The following is a 23,208-nucleotide window of genomic DNA, read 5'->3' on the forward strand; positions in this document are numbered from 1 at the left end:
ATATGTGGGCAGCGGGCAAGAGAGAGAAGTCCTCTGTTGATGAGGTCATTGCCCCCACATGTCAAACGTTTGTTAGGCTGTTAGCCAACGCCAATGGCGTCCATTTAGCATTTCTCTTGTATAAACGAGAGGGAGGGAGAGAGAGAGAGAGAGAAGTGTGCAACTGCAGTGTTGATAGTTGAAAGAAAAGATGATGGAGAGAGAATATGGAAGTATAAACGAAGTAGAAGTAGAAGACATAGTTAAAGGTGGGCTATCCCTGGAGGAGGCTCGAGTCATACACAAAAGACTTAAATGGGCGATCGATCGAGCCGGGACGGACCCAAAGGAGATATGGCGCGAGATCTCGGACCAAAGAGTGTTAAAACCATGGTATCCACATGGTGTCCACCAGCTCGTCTATTACAGCACCTACGCTGGGTGGGATGTCTCATCCAAAGGCCCTCCACTCTATTGGTTCCCTTCTCTGTAAGACCGATCTCATTTTCTTTCAACTCTGTTTTTTTTTTTTTTTCTTTTCTATTAAAGTGAGATCCAGAGCAGTGTCCCATTCGCATAGTTAGCTTAGTTTTCTACGTGGCAATATTTTATTAGATTCTAAAAACTTTTGGTTACTAAGGAAGCTGTGTGGAAAATCAGAGACTTTAATTAAGGAAAAACATTAGTTACAAATGATCACTGGAGAACATTGGATTTATTTATCTAAATGGAGAACATTGGATCTGTTGACATTTATATGAACAAAATGACTAATTCAGATGTAGTAGCATAGCATGATTCTAATGAAAAAATGGCTTATTTTTCTCGGATTTATGGATACCCTAATTTCAAAAATCAAGATCCTCACCCGTCATTATAATCCCCTTTTCAACCATCGCAATCAAATAAACGTTGGGAAAATCAGATCCATTGGACGGATGGGTGGACGACTACGACGTTGATTTCAGATGATGCAAGCGTAGACGTTAATGGTGGTGGGATAGAATAGGGGGGCCTGTGATCTCCCATGGTTTCTTGAAGAACCTTCTCTAAGATTGGAAGATTGATTTTGCTGTTGAAGATGATACCATGGCGGATTGGTTGGAAAAGTAAGGACAATATTTTATTTTTAATTAAAGTCTCTGATTTAGAACGGCTTAGGTTAGCATTACGAAAATATATGGAATAGAATGTTACCACGTGGACACCTAACCTACCTATAGGAACGGGAGCGGGATATTGCCATGGATCCTCACTCTTTTAACATTTGGTCAAATATTTGTGATGCCCTTGTGCTTTGAAATTTGATGACATGGACCCTTGGCCCAACGTCTTCTCTTATAAATTTATTGTACATGATGTAATTTAGAAAAATTTTAATTGTTAGACTCACATGGATTGCCGATGCCTAAACCAGATTTGAAACAGATAAAATTAGGGGTGCATATGGTTTAGATTGATTCGGATTTTGAAAAAATTGAAACCGAACCAAACATGATCGGTTCTATAAATTTGGAACCAAACCAACCTTGGTTCGGATTGGTTCTCGGTTCTCATATTTTCAAAATAGAAAAATTAGTATTTTTTTCTTTCAAAAGAGGAACCTTTTGGATCATATCATAAATAATGCTTATTTTAAAAAAGAAATTGATTTTATGATTAAATTTTGACTAAAATCTATATAAATTGAAAATTAGAGGAAGCTTAATGAGACTAAAAAAAATTACAATTTTAAAATTAGTATCTTGGATGGATTAGTGAGAAAATTAATCCATAGATGGTAGGTTAACGAATCCAAGCCTAGGCTCATATAGTATATTTCATCTAACAAACATAGCATAAATGTTCTCGTAAAAAAAAAAAAAGGAATTAAACTTTTTGAAAAAGTTTTTCCATAAATTGGTTGATCCATTTGAAAGTTGAGAAAGAAATTTATGTGCATTTTTTATGAACTTTTATTAGAAAAAATAGAGGAGATAAAGTTGAAGACTTTGATGAGTTACCTATTCGTAACATACTAATATAGTTGAAAGAGAGAGAGAGAGATATGGTTTACCTTTTCGTTTTTCAATGAGGTGACGAGTGGCGAGGTGAGGGAGATGAACGACGGATATGTTTTTTTCAAATTTGAAGAAGAGAGAAATAGATAATAGAATAACAAAACTAAGAAAGAGTTTTATTTTTAAATATATATATATATATATATATATTAATAGATACTTCGGATTAGTTCGGTTCTCGGATTGGTTCGGTTCTATTATACCCCTAATCTGGAATCGAACCAAATCAATTGGATTTTTTTTATATACAATCCGTACCCGAACCAAACCATGCTCAATCCGAACCAATCCAATCCAAAGGCTTCGGATTGGTTTGGTTCTCGGATTTACCCAATCCAATGTGCACCCCTAGATAAAATAAGAGAAACTTTTTTATTTTTTTGTGTTTTCTCCATACTTTGAAAATGGATGGTCACTAAACTCTTAAATTTCAAATTCAACTTCAATGGTGAAAGATTATCTTTTCATTTTTTTTAATTCTTAGAATCTTGTAATTTACATCCATGTGGTATTGGATCATGTTTTTCAAGTTGAAGTGACATGATTTTGGGAAGAAATAAAAAAAAATACTTACTTAATATCTTATTTTTGTGTCCGATTGGTTTGACCAGTTTGACCTGATGCACTTAATAATATGAGTCGACTAGGGGCGGAGCTAGGGTTTTGCCCATGCGGGGGCAGTTAAGAGTATAAATTTTCTTTTGTGGGGACAATTAAGAGTGAAAAAAAAAAAAAAACCTTGTGGGGGCAACTAAGATTAGGAAAAAAAATTGTGGGGGCAATAACAGCTGATTTTTCTATCTGCTGCTAATATCTGTTGCAATAGCTCATTAATCCATAGACTTTGAAAATTCTTGTGGGGGCAAGTACCCCCACTATAAATCCACCCCCAGGTGCAACTCGGTTCGATTTAGTTCGGTTTGTGGCTAAATTGAAATCGAACCAACATAGGTCGATTCCACTAAATAAAAACTAGAACTAGAACTAGAACTGAAATGCCAATAGAATCGAACCCACCCAAACCAAACTAAGGTTGGTTTGGTTTGGTTTGATTCCATAGATTGCCAATATCCTATAAACTTAGTTGGAAACAACATATTTTAATAAAATAAAAAATAAATAAAAATTATATAATAAATCATTAATCTATTCAGTAAAAAAATTATTAATTTATCCATAAAGAAGTCAGTAATCTATGTCTTAACTCCTAAAATAATTTATATAACTTAATAAATTTATTTATTTACTTTATGAGGTTCGGTTCTATATAAGTCTTGAACCAGAACTGAACCTAATTGATCACTTCTCCATTTTGTAAACCCAGAACCAAACCGCAACTTGTTCCAAAGCGAACCAAACCAACCCAAAGCTATCGGTTTGGTTTGGTTCTTAGTTTGAATCAGACCAAGTTGGACCCCTAAGGTCAACCACTGGTCTGATTTTTAAAACATCCTCTAAAGTTGGCTTCATTATGAATTTTACTTGGATCCTTCAAGTTTGATTTCACGATTCCACTTAGTATGATTCGGACTTGACCCTTTCTTTGGGTCAATTGATTACAAAAGAAACTGTTGGATAGTTTTGATTTTTCAGATCGATTGGTTTTTCATGATTTGATAGTTGTTCAAGGATCTAATCCTATAACTGGATCCCTTAAAAGTAAAATGTTACAAATATAGTAGCATGGTTTAAAGTGAGAGTCCTGCTCATATACACTTAGGGATGAGGGTTAAAATCCCACTCCCATACCTCAATATTTTTTACCACAAGGATCGTTTATTAAAAGGTTGGATTATTTGCACCTACTTTTTTACTCTAGAACCCTAATTGATGAGCAATCGTTGTCGACCCCATGACCAATTACTTCCCCCTGTTGCTCAAACAAACTCATCATTAGAATCAATGATGTCTGAATTTTTAAAGCAATAACAACAAATCATGCAACATCAAATTCGGACCAACCAGAGCCAGTCTCAAATCAACCAAGTAAATGCGCAAGCAATTAGCAAACTAGAGGTTTAGTTGGGTCAACTAGCTTCTTCTATAGGGGAGAGAAACAAAGGGCAATTTCCTAGCCAAAGAGTGCCCAATCCGGGAGGAATTGCCCCTAGGGGGTAGTATGAAATAACAAGTCAGACAAATCCCTCTAATAATTCTGTTTAAGCCATCCACACCTTACGATCTGGTAAATTAGTGCACAATAAAGTGAACCCAAGGAAGTTCTAAAATGAACAACCTCCAGTGCACCTTCCACAGAGACACGATAATTGAGAAATGTCTATTAGATCTTGAGGCTAGTGTGAATCTTCTTCCTTTCTCTGTATACCAGCAACTAGGTTTGGGGGAACTCAAACCTACTGATATCATTATGAGTCTAGCAAATAGATCAGTGAAGATTCCTAAGGGAATAGTGAAGGACGTGGTCAAGTAGAGGCAACAAACAAAACAATTCTCTAGATTCTAAGTCATATTGTATCTGACCATCATGCTAATTGGCACAAGAAACTCCCCATGGCATTATGGGCATATCATGTCGCACCCCGAAGTGCAATGCGGATGTCACCTTTCTAATTCGTGTATGGGGTGGAAGAAGTGCTACCCATTGAAGTACAAATAGAATCAGCAAGGATCGCTTTAGCTAGCCGAATCAACAAAGGTAGCGAGTACAACATGGCGAGATTTGGAGAATCAAAAACCTTGGATGAAAAGAGAGTTGTCGCAACGCTTACAAAAAACTTTTGGTGTGAGCATATGATAGAATAGTATGACCATGTTGTTTCTCAAAAGGCGATATAGTTTGGTGCACTTGCATCAATATCAGAAGAGGAACATAAGTGTTGAAGTATAGCTCAAAAATCAAGTAGGCCCTGTCCAAGTGTGTGTATTGTTGGGTCGGTCTAAGGTAATCTGAGTTGGGCTTGTAACTTATGTAAGTGACACACTTATGTGGTGCTTCTAAAAAGGGTTTTATTCTTTTGTTGTAAGAAGTTTAACTTCAAGTCAAAGTCTTTTCTAGAGAAAAATAGAGAAAGAAATAAACTTAAGAGATGAGAAGTTGAGAGGTTTGGGAAGATTGAGATCTAGAAGAAGGTGAATCTAAGTGATAAAGGGAGTCCTTGTATCGATTTGCCCTATTTTTTTCATAGTGAAATCGAGCTCCAACGCTCATACCTCCGTGGACGTAGCCTTTGAGTGAACCACGTAAAATCTCGTGTTGTGGGTATTGTGTTCTTACTCTTTTCTTTGTGTGGTTGTGTATCTTCTTTACATTTGCTACTATTAGTTGAGTTACTCTTCATTGCCATTATCAAACAAGGTCTTGGAAAGTGTAGCATATAGGGTGTTTGGTTAAATATCCAATAGATGTTTGATCAAATTATTAAGTGTGCTTCACAAGGGTGTTCACATACACAATAATAAGTTCACCCCAAATTGGGAAGGTCCTTTTATCATAGAACAAGCGGCAGTGGATATTACTTTTTGAGAATTGTGGAGGTGCTCTATCCTATTGTGAAGTTGTATTTTGAGCATTGTACTTGTGAAGACATATTATATTTGTTAGCCTTGTCATTAATGTAATGTGGCGTTTTTATCATTGTGTGATTGTCTTTTATTTCTTTTGTGGTCGGCATTAGTTCTATAAGAAAAGACGTTTTGTTAAAATAAGAGGGAGCTTTCTCCTTAACAAAAGAGTTCTGATTACATCGAGTACAATTCTGTCAAGGATCAATAAGTTACATCAAAACAACTCATTAAGAAGAGAGATGCTACTTGAAAGTATAGACTACTGGCGCACTTTATCAAGTTCTAATCGAAGGGTCTCCAGCCTGAACCAAGACAGTTGGTCTTTGAATTCCAAAACATGTGCCTTTAGGGGTATCAATACATGTTCAGCCTTAGTAAGCAGCTCTCTCTTCTGGGCGACTTGAATATCAAGGGTGGAAATTTCTTGAGCAACATGATGTTGGGCTTCAAAGTCTTGTTCAAATTGTTCTAACCTCGCCTTCAACCAAGTGATGCCAACATTGAGACGCTCAAACATATCTATGCACTTTTCCCAGGAACTTAGCTTAGAAGCAGAAACAATTAACATTCTCGACACATGTATTGCCCTCACTAATTGAAGAACCTTAGTCACAACGGTGTAATGAATGTACCACGAATTGTCGAATACTTCAAGGCAGGCAATATGACCATGCCTTGTATGTATAAGTTCATAGAAAGGCTCATCTTTCGAAAGAATTTTCAAGCTACCTACCATGGTGAATTTATTACCTGCCCTATTCTCCGAGAGGCTGTAAGAGTTACATTTTGATTGAAAAGTGTAATCTGATGATTTGTATCTCGTACATCAGCGGAGGGGCACAACTCTACCCATTGCATCGTCCGCCATCTGAGTAGCATTCTGCTCTGTTTGTACCTGGTGAGTTTCAATTTGAAGGTCACAAGGTGGCGAAACATTCAGAGTTTCAACCTCTGCCTCGTTATCTCTTGTCATCTCTGTCGTTGGATGGTGAGATACATTTTGAAGGTTCTGAGAGGACTCCATATTTGGGGTTTCATCAACCCTTGTCTCATTCTTGCCTATTGCATCGACACTTCTCCCGTTATCTTGACATTGAGTCTGATCCTCATTACCCACCCTTCCACTGGTTCCGCCCAAATCTGTCTTATTGGAATTAAGCGCAACGCTACAGCCCTCTTCAGGTTCCGAAGGTGCCTTATCAGAATCGAATGCCACAACACCCTCTTCGACAACAACTGTTAGGAGCTAAACATTTTCATATATGGCTTAAAAGTTTCAGATTGGACTGACTTTCTGTGACGATGATCTCTATGGTGAGGAGATCGTCCTCACAAAAAGTCAGTCCCATCTGAAACTTCTAACCCCAACAAAAGTGGTTTAAAAATTAACTGTAAAAAATTGACGGTCCACAATCCTAAACCACTTTTGATGGGGATAGAAGTTTCAGAATGAGCTGATTTTTTGTAAGTATTTTCCACTACATTTTTTTCCAATAATACCCTTAATCATTTTGTCTTTTATTAAAAAACACAAGGGTATGTTGGTCTTTTACTTAATAAATTCTTATTTACATAATAAATGCTAAGGGCATTTAATCCTTGAATTTAAATGTTTTGTTCGTAATAAATGCTTTGGCAATCAATACAAACAAATATTTATTATGTAAAATACCAACATATCCCTATCTTTTTCACTAAAAGAAAAAATGGGCAAAGGTATTATTGAAAAAAAATTTAATAGAGGATGCTAACATCCCCATGAGGTCTTGGATGTTAGCATTCCCCTTCTATATATAAATGGGTTGGGTTTTATATATATATGGATAGAAGTTTCAAAATGGGCTGATTTTTTGTGAGGATGATCTCTATGGTGAGGATATTATCTTTGCAAAAAATCGGCCTATTTCGAAACTTTTGACCCCAATTTACAAGTTGAGGAATTATGGACTTTCAATTTTTACTGTTAATGGGGTTAGAAGTTTTGGAATGGGATGATTTTTTGTGAGGATAATCTCCTTACCATAGAGATCATCCTCACAAAAAATCAACCCATGATGAAACTTCTAATCCATATAGGAAAAAACACATTAGTTGTATTATTTATTGGCTCTTGAACTTGACCCATATATATTTTGCTAGGCAAACAAGGGATTAGTGGTCTACATGAAAGTGGGTTCAACGGGTTTTGAACCTAAGTCGTGGGAGCAACACTCCACAAGCCTTACCAACGTAGTTAAGTTGGAACCTTCTTCAACATCAATATATAATAGGATAGGACTTTTGGAGAAGAATACATATAGATTTTCTCAAAACTAGAAATCTTTGACTTTTCGATAAAATCATTGATCCTAATCTTCAACCTAAAATTCTAGATACTTCATCCAATAAACCTCAAGAACAAAATAGGATTTTTCGGGTACTAGAAAACAATGACTGATCTTGGATAGAAAAATCAGGTGTTTATAAGAGTTTAGTGCGAAATTGGAAATGATGTATCAAAAAGATGAGGATGAATAGGTTAAAAATAATTCCTCATAGCTTACAGAGGTTGAAGAGCTTGAAGATGATGGATTTTTGAGGAAAAAATCTAGTGTTTTGTTAACAGCTTTGAAGATGACAAATTTTCTAGGAAAACTAATCTAGGAGTTTTGGTTTTGGCTACAGGTTGAAAATTGAGTATTTAGATCATTTTATGTTTGTGTCTCAAATAAAACCTAGTTTAAGGGGGGCATCTTATCACTTTGAAAACCCTAGGGTATCTATTCTATTGATCAAAATAGAGAGGGGTATCCTTGATATTATCACTCAGAAAAAACTCAAAATAACGGTGTTCCATTCATTATAACAAGTTTTTTTTCCCCTTAATCTTATAAGGTTATATGGGTCTAAACCCCTTTTATCGTTTGGGCTTATTTTACAAACATTAGAAATAATAATTTTATCGTTATAATCACCGCTACATTCAAGGGCGGAGCCAGGATTTTCTTCAAGGGGGGGGGGGGTGGAACTATAGTCTGTTGTTTCTGAAAACTGATTTCTTATGGCAAAAAGAGAAGAAGTTAGAACAAATCTTAATTTCGAAATCGAATGTAATAGAAAAATATTACCTAAAAAGAAATGGTTGAGGTTTATTGCAAAAATAACAATTTCCCTTGATCTTCTGAATATTGGCTTTTGGACCATGCAAGTTTTTCTTTACATATTTTTTCTGGAATCTGGGTTTGAACTTTCTAGTGAATTTGGAAGGTTCTTCTTCCACTACATTCGCTTTAGAAATCATAGAATTTGTTTCACTCTTCTTCTCATTCTTACGGTTATCCTCTTCAATTCTAAGTCTTATGACTAAATCCTCGAGTCTCATTTCCTTTCTTTTATGCTTCAAATTATTTTTGAAGTCTTTCCAAGATGGTGGTAATTTTTCAATTATCGATCCAACTTGGAATCCTTCACTTATACTCATGCCTTCAGCATGAATCTCATGAATAAGGATTTGGAGCTCTTCGGATTGTGATACAACTGACTTAGAGTCTACCATCTTAAAATCTAGAAAACGCCCAACAACAAATTTCTTTGTGCCGGCATCTTTTAAAGTATATTTCTTTTCAAGAATTTCCCACAATGTCTTGGTAGACTCAATAGAGGAATACACCTTATAAAGAACAGTACTTAATCCATTTAGGATATAATTCCGGCACATGAAATTGGAATGTTCCCATTTCCGATATTCGGTTCTTTTGATTTGGTTATCCTCATCATCATCTAAAGAAATTGGTTCTTGAGTGATGATATGAGCCAAATGTAATGTTGTTAAATAAAACAACATTTTCTGTTGCCAGAATTTAAAATTCTTTCCATCGAATTTATCGGGTTTTTCACTGTGCACGGAATTAGAGACTGTCTCCATAGAAATCAGTAAAAAATAAATTTCATTTTAGATTGTTGTTTCTGAAAACTGATTTCTTATGGCAAAAAGAGAAGAAGTTAGAACAAATCTTAATTTCGAAATCGAATGTAATAGAAAAATATTACCTAAAAAGAAATGGTTGAGGCGTGCACAAAGCACTGTCCTAAAACGAAATTCGCCCCTGCTACGGTACCACAGTTTGTAGGCGTTCGTTCTGCAGGATTCAACAACCCACGTATCCAAAAGGGTACTCTAAATTGGAACGTAACTTCGAACTCGATGATGTTGTGTGCTCTCACAACGAATAATAAATTACTGATAATTCGAAAATATAAAATAACAGATAAAATCAAGTGTTTTAAAATCGACTAAACAATTTTAAATAAATAAAAGAGAAAGTGACTATTTAGAACAGTCACAAACCTATTCCGAAGAGACACATTGTGCTGGTTCAGAATAAACACATGGGTTCAAAATAGAATTTAAAACGTCTAGAATTTTGAAATAAAATTGGGCTTGGGCCTTGATAATTAAAGCAAAAACGGGCCTTTGCGCGCACCCACGTGAGGTGTAAATCCGAGATTTTGCACCCCTCCTGCGCGCACGCATTAAGGTTTCCGGACCAGTGGATCCAAATTCCAATTGAAACCTTGGGTTTTCCTCTTGGACCCCCGTGTGCGCGCGTGAGCCCGCCCACTACTTCTATCCACTTTTAAAGCTATTAGAAGCACAACTACTTAAGAATTGCAAATCAATTATTCTCCTAGTCGATGTGGGACTAAAATTACTCAAGGCAAAAACAAAACTATCAACTAAACTAAAAGCAATAAAATAAAAAAGCATAAAGCATAAAGCATAAAGCAAACATGGGATTTAAATACCCTATGGTTAATAGATTGATTTACCATATGGTTGCAATTAAATGAATATTAAAGAGTTTTCCAATTCAACCCTCTAAATTCCAACATAGTCAACTTGTAAGATTTGAAGAGCTTGAATTCAGATTTTGGTTAGAAGTTGAAGAAAAAGGAGTATTAAGGTTATTTCTCATTAGTCTATGAAATCAGACCTAATTCAAGTATCATTAGTTTAAGAACATGAATATTCGCTAAAACGCATACATGCTCCCTTTGATCTCGCTCTTCCTTAATAGATTAATGTGTAATGATCTCATATCCTTGTTTTCAACCAAGAATCAAAATCCTTTGGATTTCTCTTTCAAAAATTGATTATATTCAACCTATTGGGTAAAATTTTTACCCTAGTCTTCAACTTTCAAATCTAAAGAAATAATGTGGGATTTTTTTTGAGTGGAAAATATGTGATTCTTTGATAGAAAATTCAAGGATTTTCGACAATGCGAGGTAATGATCTATTTAAAATGAAGACAACTAGATTAAAGTTCATTTACTATAGGGGTTGAAGAACTTGAAGATAACTAGATTTTTAGGAAAAAAATATATTTAGTGGTTGAAAATGAGGGAAACCTTGGGTTAATTTTTTTTGTTAGTTCGTAAAAGAAGAACACAGTCGAAAGGGACACGTCATCAATTTGAAAAAATGGGTATCTCAAATGTTTGCCAAAATGTAAAGGGGCACCCAAAAATTAAGGGGAGGGGAAGGCAAGAAGGTCAAATATGCCATCAGTTTTATAACATAGGGGTGTCTCAAATATTCAACAAAACTTAGTAGGGGTGTCTAAATTACCCCAAAAATTTTAGGGGGCAGGATAATGGAAAGAAACGTGGGGGCAACAACCATTGGCAGAAGGAGAGGGTGCAAATGGTGTTGCATCTGTTTGAAACATATGGAGGCACCTCAAATATCACTATATTTATAAGGGTATTAAAATCAAATGAGAAAGTTGGCCCCCTGACTCTGCCCTGGCTCCATTACTATTATGGCTATAATTGTAAACCATGGATAGGGCTTAAAACGATTCGGGTTTGGGTCGGATACGAGTATGCCCATATTCAAATTTTTTATTTGGATCTGATCTGATCAAATTAATTGATACAGGTTGGTCGGATTGGAAAATGTCAAACCATTCAAGATTATTTCAAATAAAATTGCTAAAATGGTACAAAATGGTGACTTGAACTCAAGACCTCTCCATTTTGAAGAGAGGCCTTGAACACTACACCCAACTGTTGTTAGGTTAATAAAACATAACTTGAAAAATATATCATTTGCAAAGTAATGTACCATTCGGATCTTGACAGATATAGCGATGGATCTGTATCCGACCCAGGTCAAGGGACATCAACCCATATTCAAACCATATTTTAATTCGGATGTACTTGAAGGAACCAAACCTACTAAATTCGGATTCAGATCACTTGGATTTCAGATAAAATCCGTCCCATTTTAAGCCCTAACCATGGGTTGCCGCACAAAATTCCTTTAAAAATTTGTTAAAAATACAAACGAAAAAATAATAATAATTGTGATTTGTTAAAATTGTTATTTCGGAAAAAAAAATTAGTTTTTTGAATAATTCATGCATAACACATTCATGAATGTGTATAATTCTAAATATAATATGTAGGTCTAAAAATACTAATAAGGTAATTTTCTAATATGCACCTCTATATGCGAAGTTCTCAAAGTGTTTAATTGGTTAGGTTGCAGGCTAAGCATACAAATCTGGGGAGAGTCATGGAAGTTCATGGTCCAAAATTGTTAGGGGAGTTGTATCAGGATCCTATTACAAGCTTTAGTCTTTTTCAGAAGTTTTCAGCTCAACGGCCAGAGGTAAGTGTATTATTTGATGAAATAGTTTTTTCTTCTTAAATTTGCAAATTAAACAAATTAACCACGTTAAAATATGAGATAGATTTTGGACATTTTCAAAGAAAATGTTGGAGTAGCACCCATATATTTAAGCAACTAAGAGAAAATTGATTGACATGGTTTGAGCATGACATATTCAGCGAAACCTAATTATAATCCTAGTTAGAAGAAATATTCTAGTTGAAGGCCCTTAAAAAATTAAGGGGAATTCCTCAAAAGAAAATGGATGGAGATAGTGAAAGCATATAGGAACTCACTTTGAATAATAGAAGACTTGATTTTGGACAAAGTGGAATGGAAGAATATGATTTGTCTAGCCGACCCTAAATATTTGGGATAAGGTTTTGTTGTTAATATACATTACATGACAACAGGATTCATCCAAATTGTTTAACATTAAAGATATCACAAATTGATGGGTGTATACCATAAAAATTAGGAACTTTATAATTACTTGAATTAGATATGAAATAAATTGTGGGTAAGGCTATCTATATGATGGGTTGTTCAAAATCAATGTAATTTTTGATTTTATTAATAATCTTACTTCTTTTGGTTATGTTTTTGAGTGTTCTCATATTTGGTATGTTATATTAGGCCATGTTAATAATAAATCAGTTATTAAATTAATGAATAGTGGTATGATTCCTAAAATGTATTGATACATTTAAGAAATGTGAAATTTGTGTTGAATCAAAATTTGTTAAAAAACCTTTTAAAAATGTTGAAAGATTTGCAAAACCTTTAGAATTAATACACTCTGATTTGTGTGATCTCAAATATGTTTGATGCATTTAAAAAATGTGAAATTTGTGTTGAATAAAAAATTGTTAAAAAGCCTTTTAAAAATGTTGAAAGATTTACAAAACTTTAGAATTAATACCCTCTGATTTGTGTGATCTCAAATATGTTCAATTTAGAGGCGGTAAAAAATATTTCATAACTTTTGTTGATGATTGTACTAGATTTTATATGATTTATCTTTTAAGTAGTAAAGATGAAGCATTAGAAATGTTTAAAATTTATATTTCTAAAGTTGAAAATCAACTTGAAAAGAAAATTAAAATTTTAAGATCTGATCAAAAAGGAGAATATGAATCTAATCCTTTAATTGTATTTTGTCAAGAAAATGGAATTATACACCAAACAACTGCTCCTTATTCTCCTCAACAAAATTGTATTGTAGAAAGAAAAAATAGAACTTTGAAAGACATGGTTAATTTTTTTACTTATTAATTCAGATGTACCTCTAAATTTATGGGCAGAAGACTTTTTGACATCTTGTTATATTTTAAATAAAATTTCATTAAAGAATTCTGATTAATCACCTTATGAACTTTGGAAATGTAGAGCAATTACTTTTAAATACATGAAAGTGTGGGGCTGTTTAGCCAAAGTGGTTGTCCCCTTGCCTAAAAGAACCAAATTAGGTCCTAAAGCTATAAATTGCATTTTTATTGGATATACTATTAATAGTAGTGCGTATAGATTTTTTGTGTTTAAATTTGATGTAAATGATATTAATCCTAACATTATAATTAAATCCAGAGATGTTGGATTTTTTGAGGATGTATATTCTTGTGAAGAAAAAAAAAACTTTTAAAGAGATCTGAAAATGATATATCTAATAATGAACCTAAAGAACAAAAATCTAATATAAAACCTAGGAGAAGTAAGAGAACTAGAACAACAACATCCTTTGGACCTGATTTTATTAGTTTTATGTTAGAAGAAGAACCTCAAAATTTTAAAGATGCAATTTAAATAGATTCAATTATGAGTAATAACACTTGGGAGTTAGTCAATCTACCTCCTAATAATAAAATAATTAGTTGTCAATGGATTTTCAAAAAAAAAAAAAAAAAAATCCAATGGAACTATAGATAAATAAAAGGTTAGACTAGTGGCTAAAGGGTACAGGCAAAAAGAAGGCATGAACTTCTTTGACACTTATTCTCCTATTAGTAAAATCACTTTTATTAGATTTGTTATTGCTATAGCTTCCATTTATCATTTAGAAATTCATCAAATAGATGTAAAAACTATTTTTTTAAATGGAGAACTTGATGAAGAAATATATATAGACCAATCGGAAGGATTTGTAATTAAAAGACATGAAAATAAAGTTTGTAGATTAATTAAATCCTTGTATGGTTTAAAACTAGCTCCAAAATAGTGCATAAATTTTTGATAATATAAGGGTATAAAATGGAGAATCAACGAAGCTGATAAGTGTGTTTATTATAAAATTATAGTTGATTCTTATGTGATCATTTTTGCCTATATGTAGATGACATGCTCATTTTTGGATTATATAAATGTTGTGAATCAAACTAAAAAATTATTGTCTAGAATTTTGACATGAAAGACTTAGGTCTTGTTGATGTAATTCTTGGAATAAAATTTTTTAGAAATGTTAATGGATTTGGTTTATCTCAATCTCATTATATTGAAAATGTTTTGAAACGTTTTAATTAGTTTGATTGTATTCTTGCAAAAACACCTTTTGATCCAAATTGTAAATTGATGACTAATGTTAGTAAAGGTGTTTTTCAATTAGAATATTATCAAGTTATTGGTTGTTTAATGTATATTATGAATTGTACAAGATCAAATATTGCGTATTCAGTAAATAGATTAAGTAGATACACTAGCAACCCAGGACATGATCACTAGGAAGCTTTGGTTAGTATCATGACATACTAAAGGTATACTATGAGTTATAGGCTGCATTATAATAAGTATCTTGCTATATTGGAAGGATATAGTGATTCCAATTAGATATCATACTCGGAAGAGTCGAAATCCACTAGCGGCTATATTTTTACACTTGGAGGTGCCGCAATCTCATGGAAATCTACTAAGCAAACATGCATAGGTCGTTCCACCATGGAATATGAGTTTATTGTCATGGACAAGACTAGTGAAGAAGTAGAGTGGCTTATGCGAGGGCCAAAAATAATGTAAACAATGGTAAGTCAAGGCATATTAAATGGAGACACAACTTCGTAAAACAACTATTCTCTAATGGGATTCTTTCCATGGACTTTGCAAAGTCTAAGGAAAATTTGGTGGATCCTTTAACAAAAGGATTATTTAGAGAGTTAGTTGCATCGACTTTGAGGGGAATGGGCCTAAAACCTATTGATTAAAAATTACTTCAATGAAAACTCAATCTAATTGATTGGAGATCCCAAGATCTAGGTTCAATGGGAAAACCAGTTGAACATGATTTAAAAAAAAACACTAATGGAACATATTGTTCCAAGTCCATTTTTATGAAGTGTTAATGTTGCCTGTAAATAAGAAAGGTTAAAATATAATTTCTTAATGTTGCCTATACTTGTAAAAGTAGAGTACAGCAGGGTACTTCTCATAGGCACACCTAAATGACTGTAGTATTGGGCCGATTCTATGGGAGTTTAGGCTAAGCTCTTTAAAGCACTTATGATACCAGGTTTTGTTCAGGGCTAAAATGAACACCATCGATGGAACTTGATAGTTGATTGAGTAACCTGCGTGTATAGTCTATTGTTTTGGTTTACACTAAAGGTTGTCAATTTAAGGCCTAAAGTCCACTGACCGACTAGTAAATCCGATAGACTTATACTAGGTCCAAAAGACACCTATACTGAAACATGATTGTTCAAAAAGTACTCTTTATATTTTTTATATATATTTTTATTTTGTGTTTTCTGCATTCATGTGGGGGATTGTTGGAATTTAGAGGGTTGAATTTAAAAACCCTTTGATATTCAATGGGTTTAAACCATACGGTAAACCAATCCCAATTTTTTGCTTTATGCTTTATGCTTTAAGCTTTAGTTGTTAGTATTGATTTTGCCTTGTGTAATTTTAGTCCCACATCGACTAGGAAAAGAGTTGATTTGCAATTTTTAAATAATTGTACTTCTAATAGCTTTAAAGTTGATAGAAGTAGTGGGCGGACTCACGCGCGTACACGGGGGGCCTAAGAGGAAAACCTAAGGTTCCAATTGAGATTTGGATCCACCGGTCTGAAAACCTTAATACGTACGGGTAGGGTGTGCAATATCTCGGATTTATACCTCACGTGAATGCACGCGAAGGCCCGTTTTTGCTTTAATTATCAAGGCCCATTTTATTTAAAATTCTAGCTATTTTAATTCGTTTCTATTGGTGTCTGTTCTGAACTAGTACAATACGAAGAGGTTTGTGACTGTTCTAAACGGTAATTTTCTTTTTTATTTATATGCTTCTGTTTAGTCGATTTAACATACAATTTTCTCTAATCTCTTACTTAAAAATTCCGTTGTTTTATCGCCATCAGTATACTTGTATTCTTCGTTGTGAGAGCACACAACATCGTCTAGTTCGAAGTTACGTTCCAAGTAGAGTACGTTTTTTCTATTACATTCAATTCAAAAATCAGGAATTATTTCAAACTTCTTCTCTCTCATTCCATAAGAAATCAATACACAATTAAACTAACAGTTTTGCATTTGGTCTTCTAATAAATATTGGAAAAATAAGACCAATAAATGATTGAAAAGGAAAAAGAAAAAAATAGTGTTAAATAACAAAAAGAAATTTAAATCCCAAAGTAGTTAAAATCATTTGAAAAATAACAAATGATATATTGGTTATGTTGTGTATGAGATGTCTTGTATTCTTTTGAGCTACACAAGGTTGTGGGGTGCAAGGGGTAGTGCCTTCGCAGGGGGTCTTATTGCCCAGTCAGTGGAGGGCATCACCCCCAAACCAAATTTTTTAGGATTACAAGAAGGGCAATCTCGTAATATTTTCTTAAGGGTTTTCTGTTTTTTTTTTTGGGAGGGAGGCAGAGGTTCTATTTTGGGGAGAAAAATGTGTTTTAGCAACTCCCGATTTTATAAATAGAGATCTCTAGAGTTGTAAAACTTGAGAGAAAATAGTGATTGTTCTTGTTTTGTGCCATGGACGTAGGAACACTGCCGAACCACCTAAATCCTTGGGTTTGTGTGATTTTTGTCATCTTTGCTGTTTCGTCTTCTCACAGGTTACTGTGTTTCTAATAAACAACAACTGCAAGCCTTATCCCAAAGATTTGGGGTTGGCTAAACAAGTCTTGCCCCTCCATACCACTTATTCCAAGCCAAGCATTTTGTTATTGGGGGTGTGTTCCTATCTGCTTTTGTTGTCTCTATCCATCTTGTTGGATCTTTCTCTTGCTCTTTCATCACCTTCAACTTGAGTATTTCTTCTAATTGGGGCTGTTGTAGACCAATTATTTTGTTCCTTGCAAAATGAATAATATTTTTAGTTGAACACGACCACATTTTGTATTAAAATTGATAATTGGTCTATTATTTTCAGGTCTACTGGTCAATTGTTCTCAAAGAGCTTTCAGTTATATTTCATCAAGACCCGACTTGTATTCTAGATACCACTAATAAATCAAAGCATGGAGGAACATGGTTGCCCAATGCAGTTTTGAATATCGCTGAATGTTGTCTGCTACCCAGGAAACATCCTAGAAAACAGGATGACAGTCTTGCTATCGTATGGCGGGAAGAAGGTTTTGATGATTCAGCTATCAATCATTTGACACTGAAGGAACTACGAGACCAAGTGATGTAATGCTTTGTATTATCAACTTCTATTTATTTTTGGCAATGTTTTGATCTTAGTGGAAGCACAAGGACTGACTTGAAAAAATAATTCATCTTTTGTCTATGGTGTTTGTTATTAATAGCGTATTATGCACTTGTGTGCAAATCATCTGATGGGCTCCACCCTAAATGGCTGCCAAATTGATAATACACTTATGACCCAATTAGAGATAAGAGATTTAACTTTCCTTGTCATTATCGCCTAGGTGCGTTTGGTGTATTGATTAGGTTCGTATCAAAGTGAAAACCGCCACAATATGGGGCATGTGGTCGTGTGTGATGACCCAAGATATTAGAGCTTAAATTTTCACGTATGAATTGTTTTAGACCTGTCTGAGTGTTACATTTATTTTTTTTAATTCACTAATATAATGTGTTTGCAATATCTTTCACAGGGTGGTTGCAAATGCTCTAGATGCAACATTTTCAAAGGGTGATGCGATTGCAATTGATATGCCAATGACAGTCACTGCAGTTATCATATACTTGTCAATTGTACTTGGAGGATTTGTTGTTGTATCCATAGCTGATAGCTTTGCAGCCAAGGAAATTGCGACTCGTTTGCGTGTGTCTAAAGCAAAGGGCATCTTTACTCAGGTCAATTTCAAAATTTTAAATCTATATAATAGAACACAACTGTAGGGTCCACTTTTGTGGAGGACAAACTTCAATCCAATTAGGATAAATATCCCATCCAACTACAATTTTTGTGGGGCCTACTTTATTGTCTTTCTTCTTCACCCCTTCAACTTTACTATATTTCATTTTTTTACTCCTTTGACCCACTTTAAATTTTTTTAATAATAACCCCAACTTTATTTTTTTCGTTTTTACCCCCTTAATCCCAACGAGGATTCTCGTGTTGTAGGCACGGGGGAACTCTAGTTGATTAACAATCCAAAACCTCAGAGTACGTGACCAATTTAAAGTGTAAGATTTGCTTTAAGCCGTATAATTCTATTATCTGTAGATTTCATCTTGGAAATATGATAAATTTCGTGTAGACAACTAATATAGAATTCTTCTTTGTAACTTATAAATATGCTTTAAAACTAATGTATGCCTTCACTTGTGTCCAGGACTTCATAGTAAGAGGAGGAAAAAAATTTCCTTTGTATAGGTAACGTGTAATTATTGACAGACTGCGCTGTGTTTTTAAAATGTACACTCGTACCTAACAAGTTCACAACTTTTCTTGCAGCCGTGTTGTTGAAGCTAATCCTTTTAAAGCTATTGTCATTCCTGCCATTGGAGAGGATGTGCAAATTCAATTACGGGAGCATGATTTATCATGGAAAAGCTTTCTTTCTCGTGTTGATCACCTTCCAAGGTACACCGAACCCTGGTGTTGATTCATTTTACTAAATAGTTCTTTTTCTTTTGGGTATGATTGTCTTGATAGCTTTCTTGGTTCAGGAGGACTGAGAGATGTATAGGAAGAAATCTATGGCTTTAATATCTTTCTCGGAGTTAGTTAGTTGGTCTCATCTCAGATGTGGACGTCAATATTACCTTGTCGTTTCTAATTTTCATGTTTTTTCCACGCCTGCATATAAACACAACACAAAACTTCCAAGTACTTTCCATTCATATGGTAATAGTAGTTCTCCATAATTTTTCTTTCTGAAATAAATTCACATTATGGATCATTTTAGTAAATTTAGTACTTATTTAACTAAAAGTTTCCTTCATATATCACAAATTACAAGATTATCACCCAGAAGATATGTTATACAACAATTTAATATTTGTACTATTGTGTGCCAACCATTGGAATTTTTGGAAATTGCCGTTTCTGACTCGTTAGGACACTTTGACCCTTAGCACCCATGCCATGTGTCAAGGTAACACAGATGCTTAGCAACCGTTTCTAACAATTTTGCGATTATTGGAACAAATATTCAAAGTCTATACTGAATGCTTACAAGCAGTCACTCTTTTTATTTTTTCAATTAGTAACAATGTAACCAATTACATTCTGATCCTTCCATTCTTCTCTTCAAAGCTATGTGTTTGACAAATTGATCCAACAACCTTGATTTTACAGACCAAACTATTACACTCCAGTATATCAACAAATAGATTCTGTGACAAATATACTCTTTTCATCAGGAACCACAGGTAGATGAATCGTCCGTTTTATATATTCATCCTTGTTTGCCTCTGTTATGCCATTTTGTTCCACCAATCAAATGATCCACTACTCTTGGACTTCCTATAGGAGATCCGAAAGCTATTCCATGGACACAACTTTCTCCAATCCGTGGCACTGCTGATGCGTGGGCACATACTGATATCCAAGTAGGAGATATCTTTTGTTGGCCAACAAATTTAGGTTGGGTGATGGGACCGGCCGTACTTTATGCATGCTTTTTAACTGGTGTTACTTTAGCTCTATATCATGGCTCTCCTCTCGGTCGAAGTTTCGGAAAATTTGTTCAGGTAACAATCACCAAAACATGTTCTTCTTTTTCTCTTACTTCTATTATTCACTTACAATACAACTTTTTGTTCTTCTTTTTCTCTTAAACATGTTCAGTTTCACGATATATGTCTTGAATTACCAGGGATGTATTGAACACTTATACCCAAACTGCGGCTCACAGGGCCTCAGAATTTCAAATTGAACAAACCATAGAAAATTTGGTTATTTGGGTCTTACTGGTATATATGTAATTGATGGTGAAATTAATAGCGAAACTAGGGTTTCAGGGTTGGCCCTTGTTGAAGGCACCCCATTTCTTAGTAAGGGCGCCCATCTTAGTAAGGGCACTCTTTTAACTTATTTCTATGATTTGAGCACCCTACTTTTTTTTTCTATGTTGACATGAACATGTCGACGTAGGCCAAACATTTTTTTGGAGACATGTCAACATGAACATGTCCACATAGGTGGGGTGCTCTAATCATGGTAAAACTTAAGTTTTCAATAGGTCATGGGTGCCCTTACTAATACAGTGAGTGCCCTTAAACACAGCCTTTAGGGTTTCAAGATTTGTTTGAGGTATTGGGAGAAATCTCAGGTTATAATTTCTACTCAACTGTCATCTCAGCTGTGGGTGTAGGCCCTGCCGAACGACATTAATACTAGTTGCGTTTCTATGTTCTTTGCTTTGTATTTTTAATACTAGTTTTGTGGTTTGATCTATGGTTTCATGCTCACATTCAGGATGCAGGTGTGACACATTTGGGTACAGTACCAAGCCTAGTGAAAACTTGGAAGAGTACTCGCTGTATGGAAGATCTTGATTGGACAAAAATAAAGTAATTTAAACTTCAAATATCCAATAATATTTATTTATAAACAATTTTTGACAAAAGAGTAAAATTTATATCTGTGTAGGTCATTTGCTTCAACTGGAGAAGCTTCGAATGTTGATGATGACTTATGGCTTTCTTCACGAGCTTATTACAAACCTATTGTTGAATGTTGTGGGGGTACAGAGCTCGCATCTTCTTACATTCAAGGATGTTTGTTGCAACCACAAGCTTTTGGAGCATTCAGCACAGCATCAATGACAACTGGATTTGTCATCCTTGATGAGCATGGAATTGCTCATGTGAGAGTTTCTTTTGGGTTGATTTCTAATTTTAATTTTTAGGTCATATTATATCATACATGAAAAATATTTATAGTTTATTGTCTACATGACAGCCAAATGATCAACCTTGTGTTGGAGAAGTGGGTTTATTTCCTATATATATGGGATCATCTGATAGATTGCTCAATGCTGATCATGAGGAGGTTTACTTCAAGGGTATGCCGACATACGAAGGAAGGGTATGCCATCTTTAAGTATTCCTCTTTACTTCTGTTGGTTGGATCTAATGCAAGAAGGAAGGACTCCGTTTGCCAAGAATTTTCCATGAGAAGACACCATGTCATATCCACTTGTCGGGACACATGCATAGAAAATATTACTAATATATGATTTTCAGAAAACAGGAGAAAAAAATAATGTGAGTCGACGTGTAAGCTCCACATGCCTTTAAATACATTGGGCTGACAAATTTTATGGATTTCTTGGCATATGGGAATTGTGGGGTTTCTGTGTTTGATACGTCGTCTCCTTGTCAAAAACAAACCTACATGTCTCTTAGAAAAAATACACATAATTAATTAGCTCTTTCAAACTCAAAACAACTTGGGTCTTGGGCAACAATATAGAGATAAAGAGTTTAAATTGATCTATTCATGTGTGCTAATTCTATAATGATTTACATATGAATTGGTGTGGCAATAGAATCTCTTAAAAATAATTGTATCTTTATAGTTACAAATCAACATGTATGATATAATTCCAATACAGTAATCACTAAAATTTCTTTGTTAATTTTCAGCAACTAAGAAGACATGGAGATATACTTAAAAGAATGATTGGAGGTTACTTGGTAGTACAGGGCAGGGCTGATGATACCATGAATCTTGGTGGCATCAAGGTATTTATTTCCCTGCCTATCCTCTAATATGGTTCACTTAGGAACCAATCTAAAGGACGAAAATTATTTCTCAAAATTTTCAGACAAGTTCGGTTGAGATCGAGAGAGTGTGTGACCTAATTGACGAAAATGTATTGGAGACTGCTGCAATTAGCATTGCACCAGTAACCGGTGGACCCGAACAGTTGGTTGTATTGGTTGTACTGAAAAAAGAATCAAACTGTGAACCAGATCAGTTGAAGTTGAAATTCTCAAGAGCCATCCAGAGAAATCTTAACCCATTATTTAAGGTATCATTATTTCTCATTTTAATTGCATTTGGGGTATTTCTTGCTTTACATGCCTATTTTTTATAGAGCTATTTTTCTGTAAATAGGTGAGCTATGTTAAGATTGTCCCCGAGTTCCCTCGAACTGCGTCAAACAAGTTACTGAGGAGAGTTCTGAGAGATCAGATGAAGCATGAACTTTCTGTTCATAGTAGGTTGTAGTCTGTACTGTTCTGGGGAATTCGAATCCGCAGTGATGCCTTGACTGTTATTATTAGACCTTGAATGTTGTTATGGATATATGAAACAGATTTATGTCGAGGGAATGGATCAGAAAGCTCTCTGTCAAAAAAGAAGAAATAAGATAGTTGTGTTCAAAACTTCTATTGTCCCAAACTTATGTCATATTCTGTCTCAACCTTAAGCATTGTATGCCAAGGGGTTCTTGTGTAACATAAGAAGTCAGAAATGTAATAAAAAAAAACCCATATATCTGAATAATAATTGAGTCTGCTCAGCAATGTAATTAAGGTAGATAAAGTTGAATCATCATTTTGCCTGTGATGTTAATGGGGGCAATCTTTACTAATAATTGGTCCAAAAACTGAA

The 23,208-nt window shown here is 34.5% G+C and overlaps 1 protein-coding gene across 1 annotated transcript; it reads left to right on the forward strand.

The window, feature by feature from the left end:
- The first annotated feature begins 34 nt into the window (after positions 1 to 34).
- AAE18 (acyl-activating enzyme 18) lies at positions 35 to 23,208 on the forward strand. The gene is made up of 14 exons (XM_086440618.1): positions 35 to 468; positions 12,093 to 12,222; positions 17,596 to 17,855; positions 18,287 to 18,488; positions 18,971 to 19,011; positions 19,093 to 19,221; positions 19,939 to 20,012; positions 20,113 to 20,333; positions 21,061 to 21,155; positions 21,235 to 21,451; positions 21,547 to 21,672; positions 22,233 to 22,331; positions 22,415 to 22,621; positions 22,708 to 23,208. The coding sequence occupies exons 1-14, from the start codon at positions 191 to 193 to the stop codon at positions 22,819 to 22,821; spliced, it is 2,193 nt and encodes a 730-aa protein (XP_086296744.1). The 5' UTR covers positions 35 to 190; the 3' UTR covers positions 22,822 to 23,208.

Source organism: Akebia trifoliata, chromosome 4 (genome assembly GCF_017979445.1).
Source record: "Akebia trifoliata isolate Shusen 1 chromosome 4, ASM1797944v1, whole genome shotgun sequence".
Taxonomy (NCBI): domain Eukaryota; kingdom Viridiplantae; phylum Streptophyta; class Magnoliopsida; order Ranunculales; family Lardizabalaceae; genus Akebia; species Akebia trifoliata.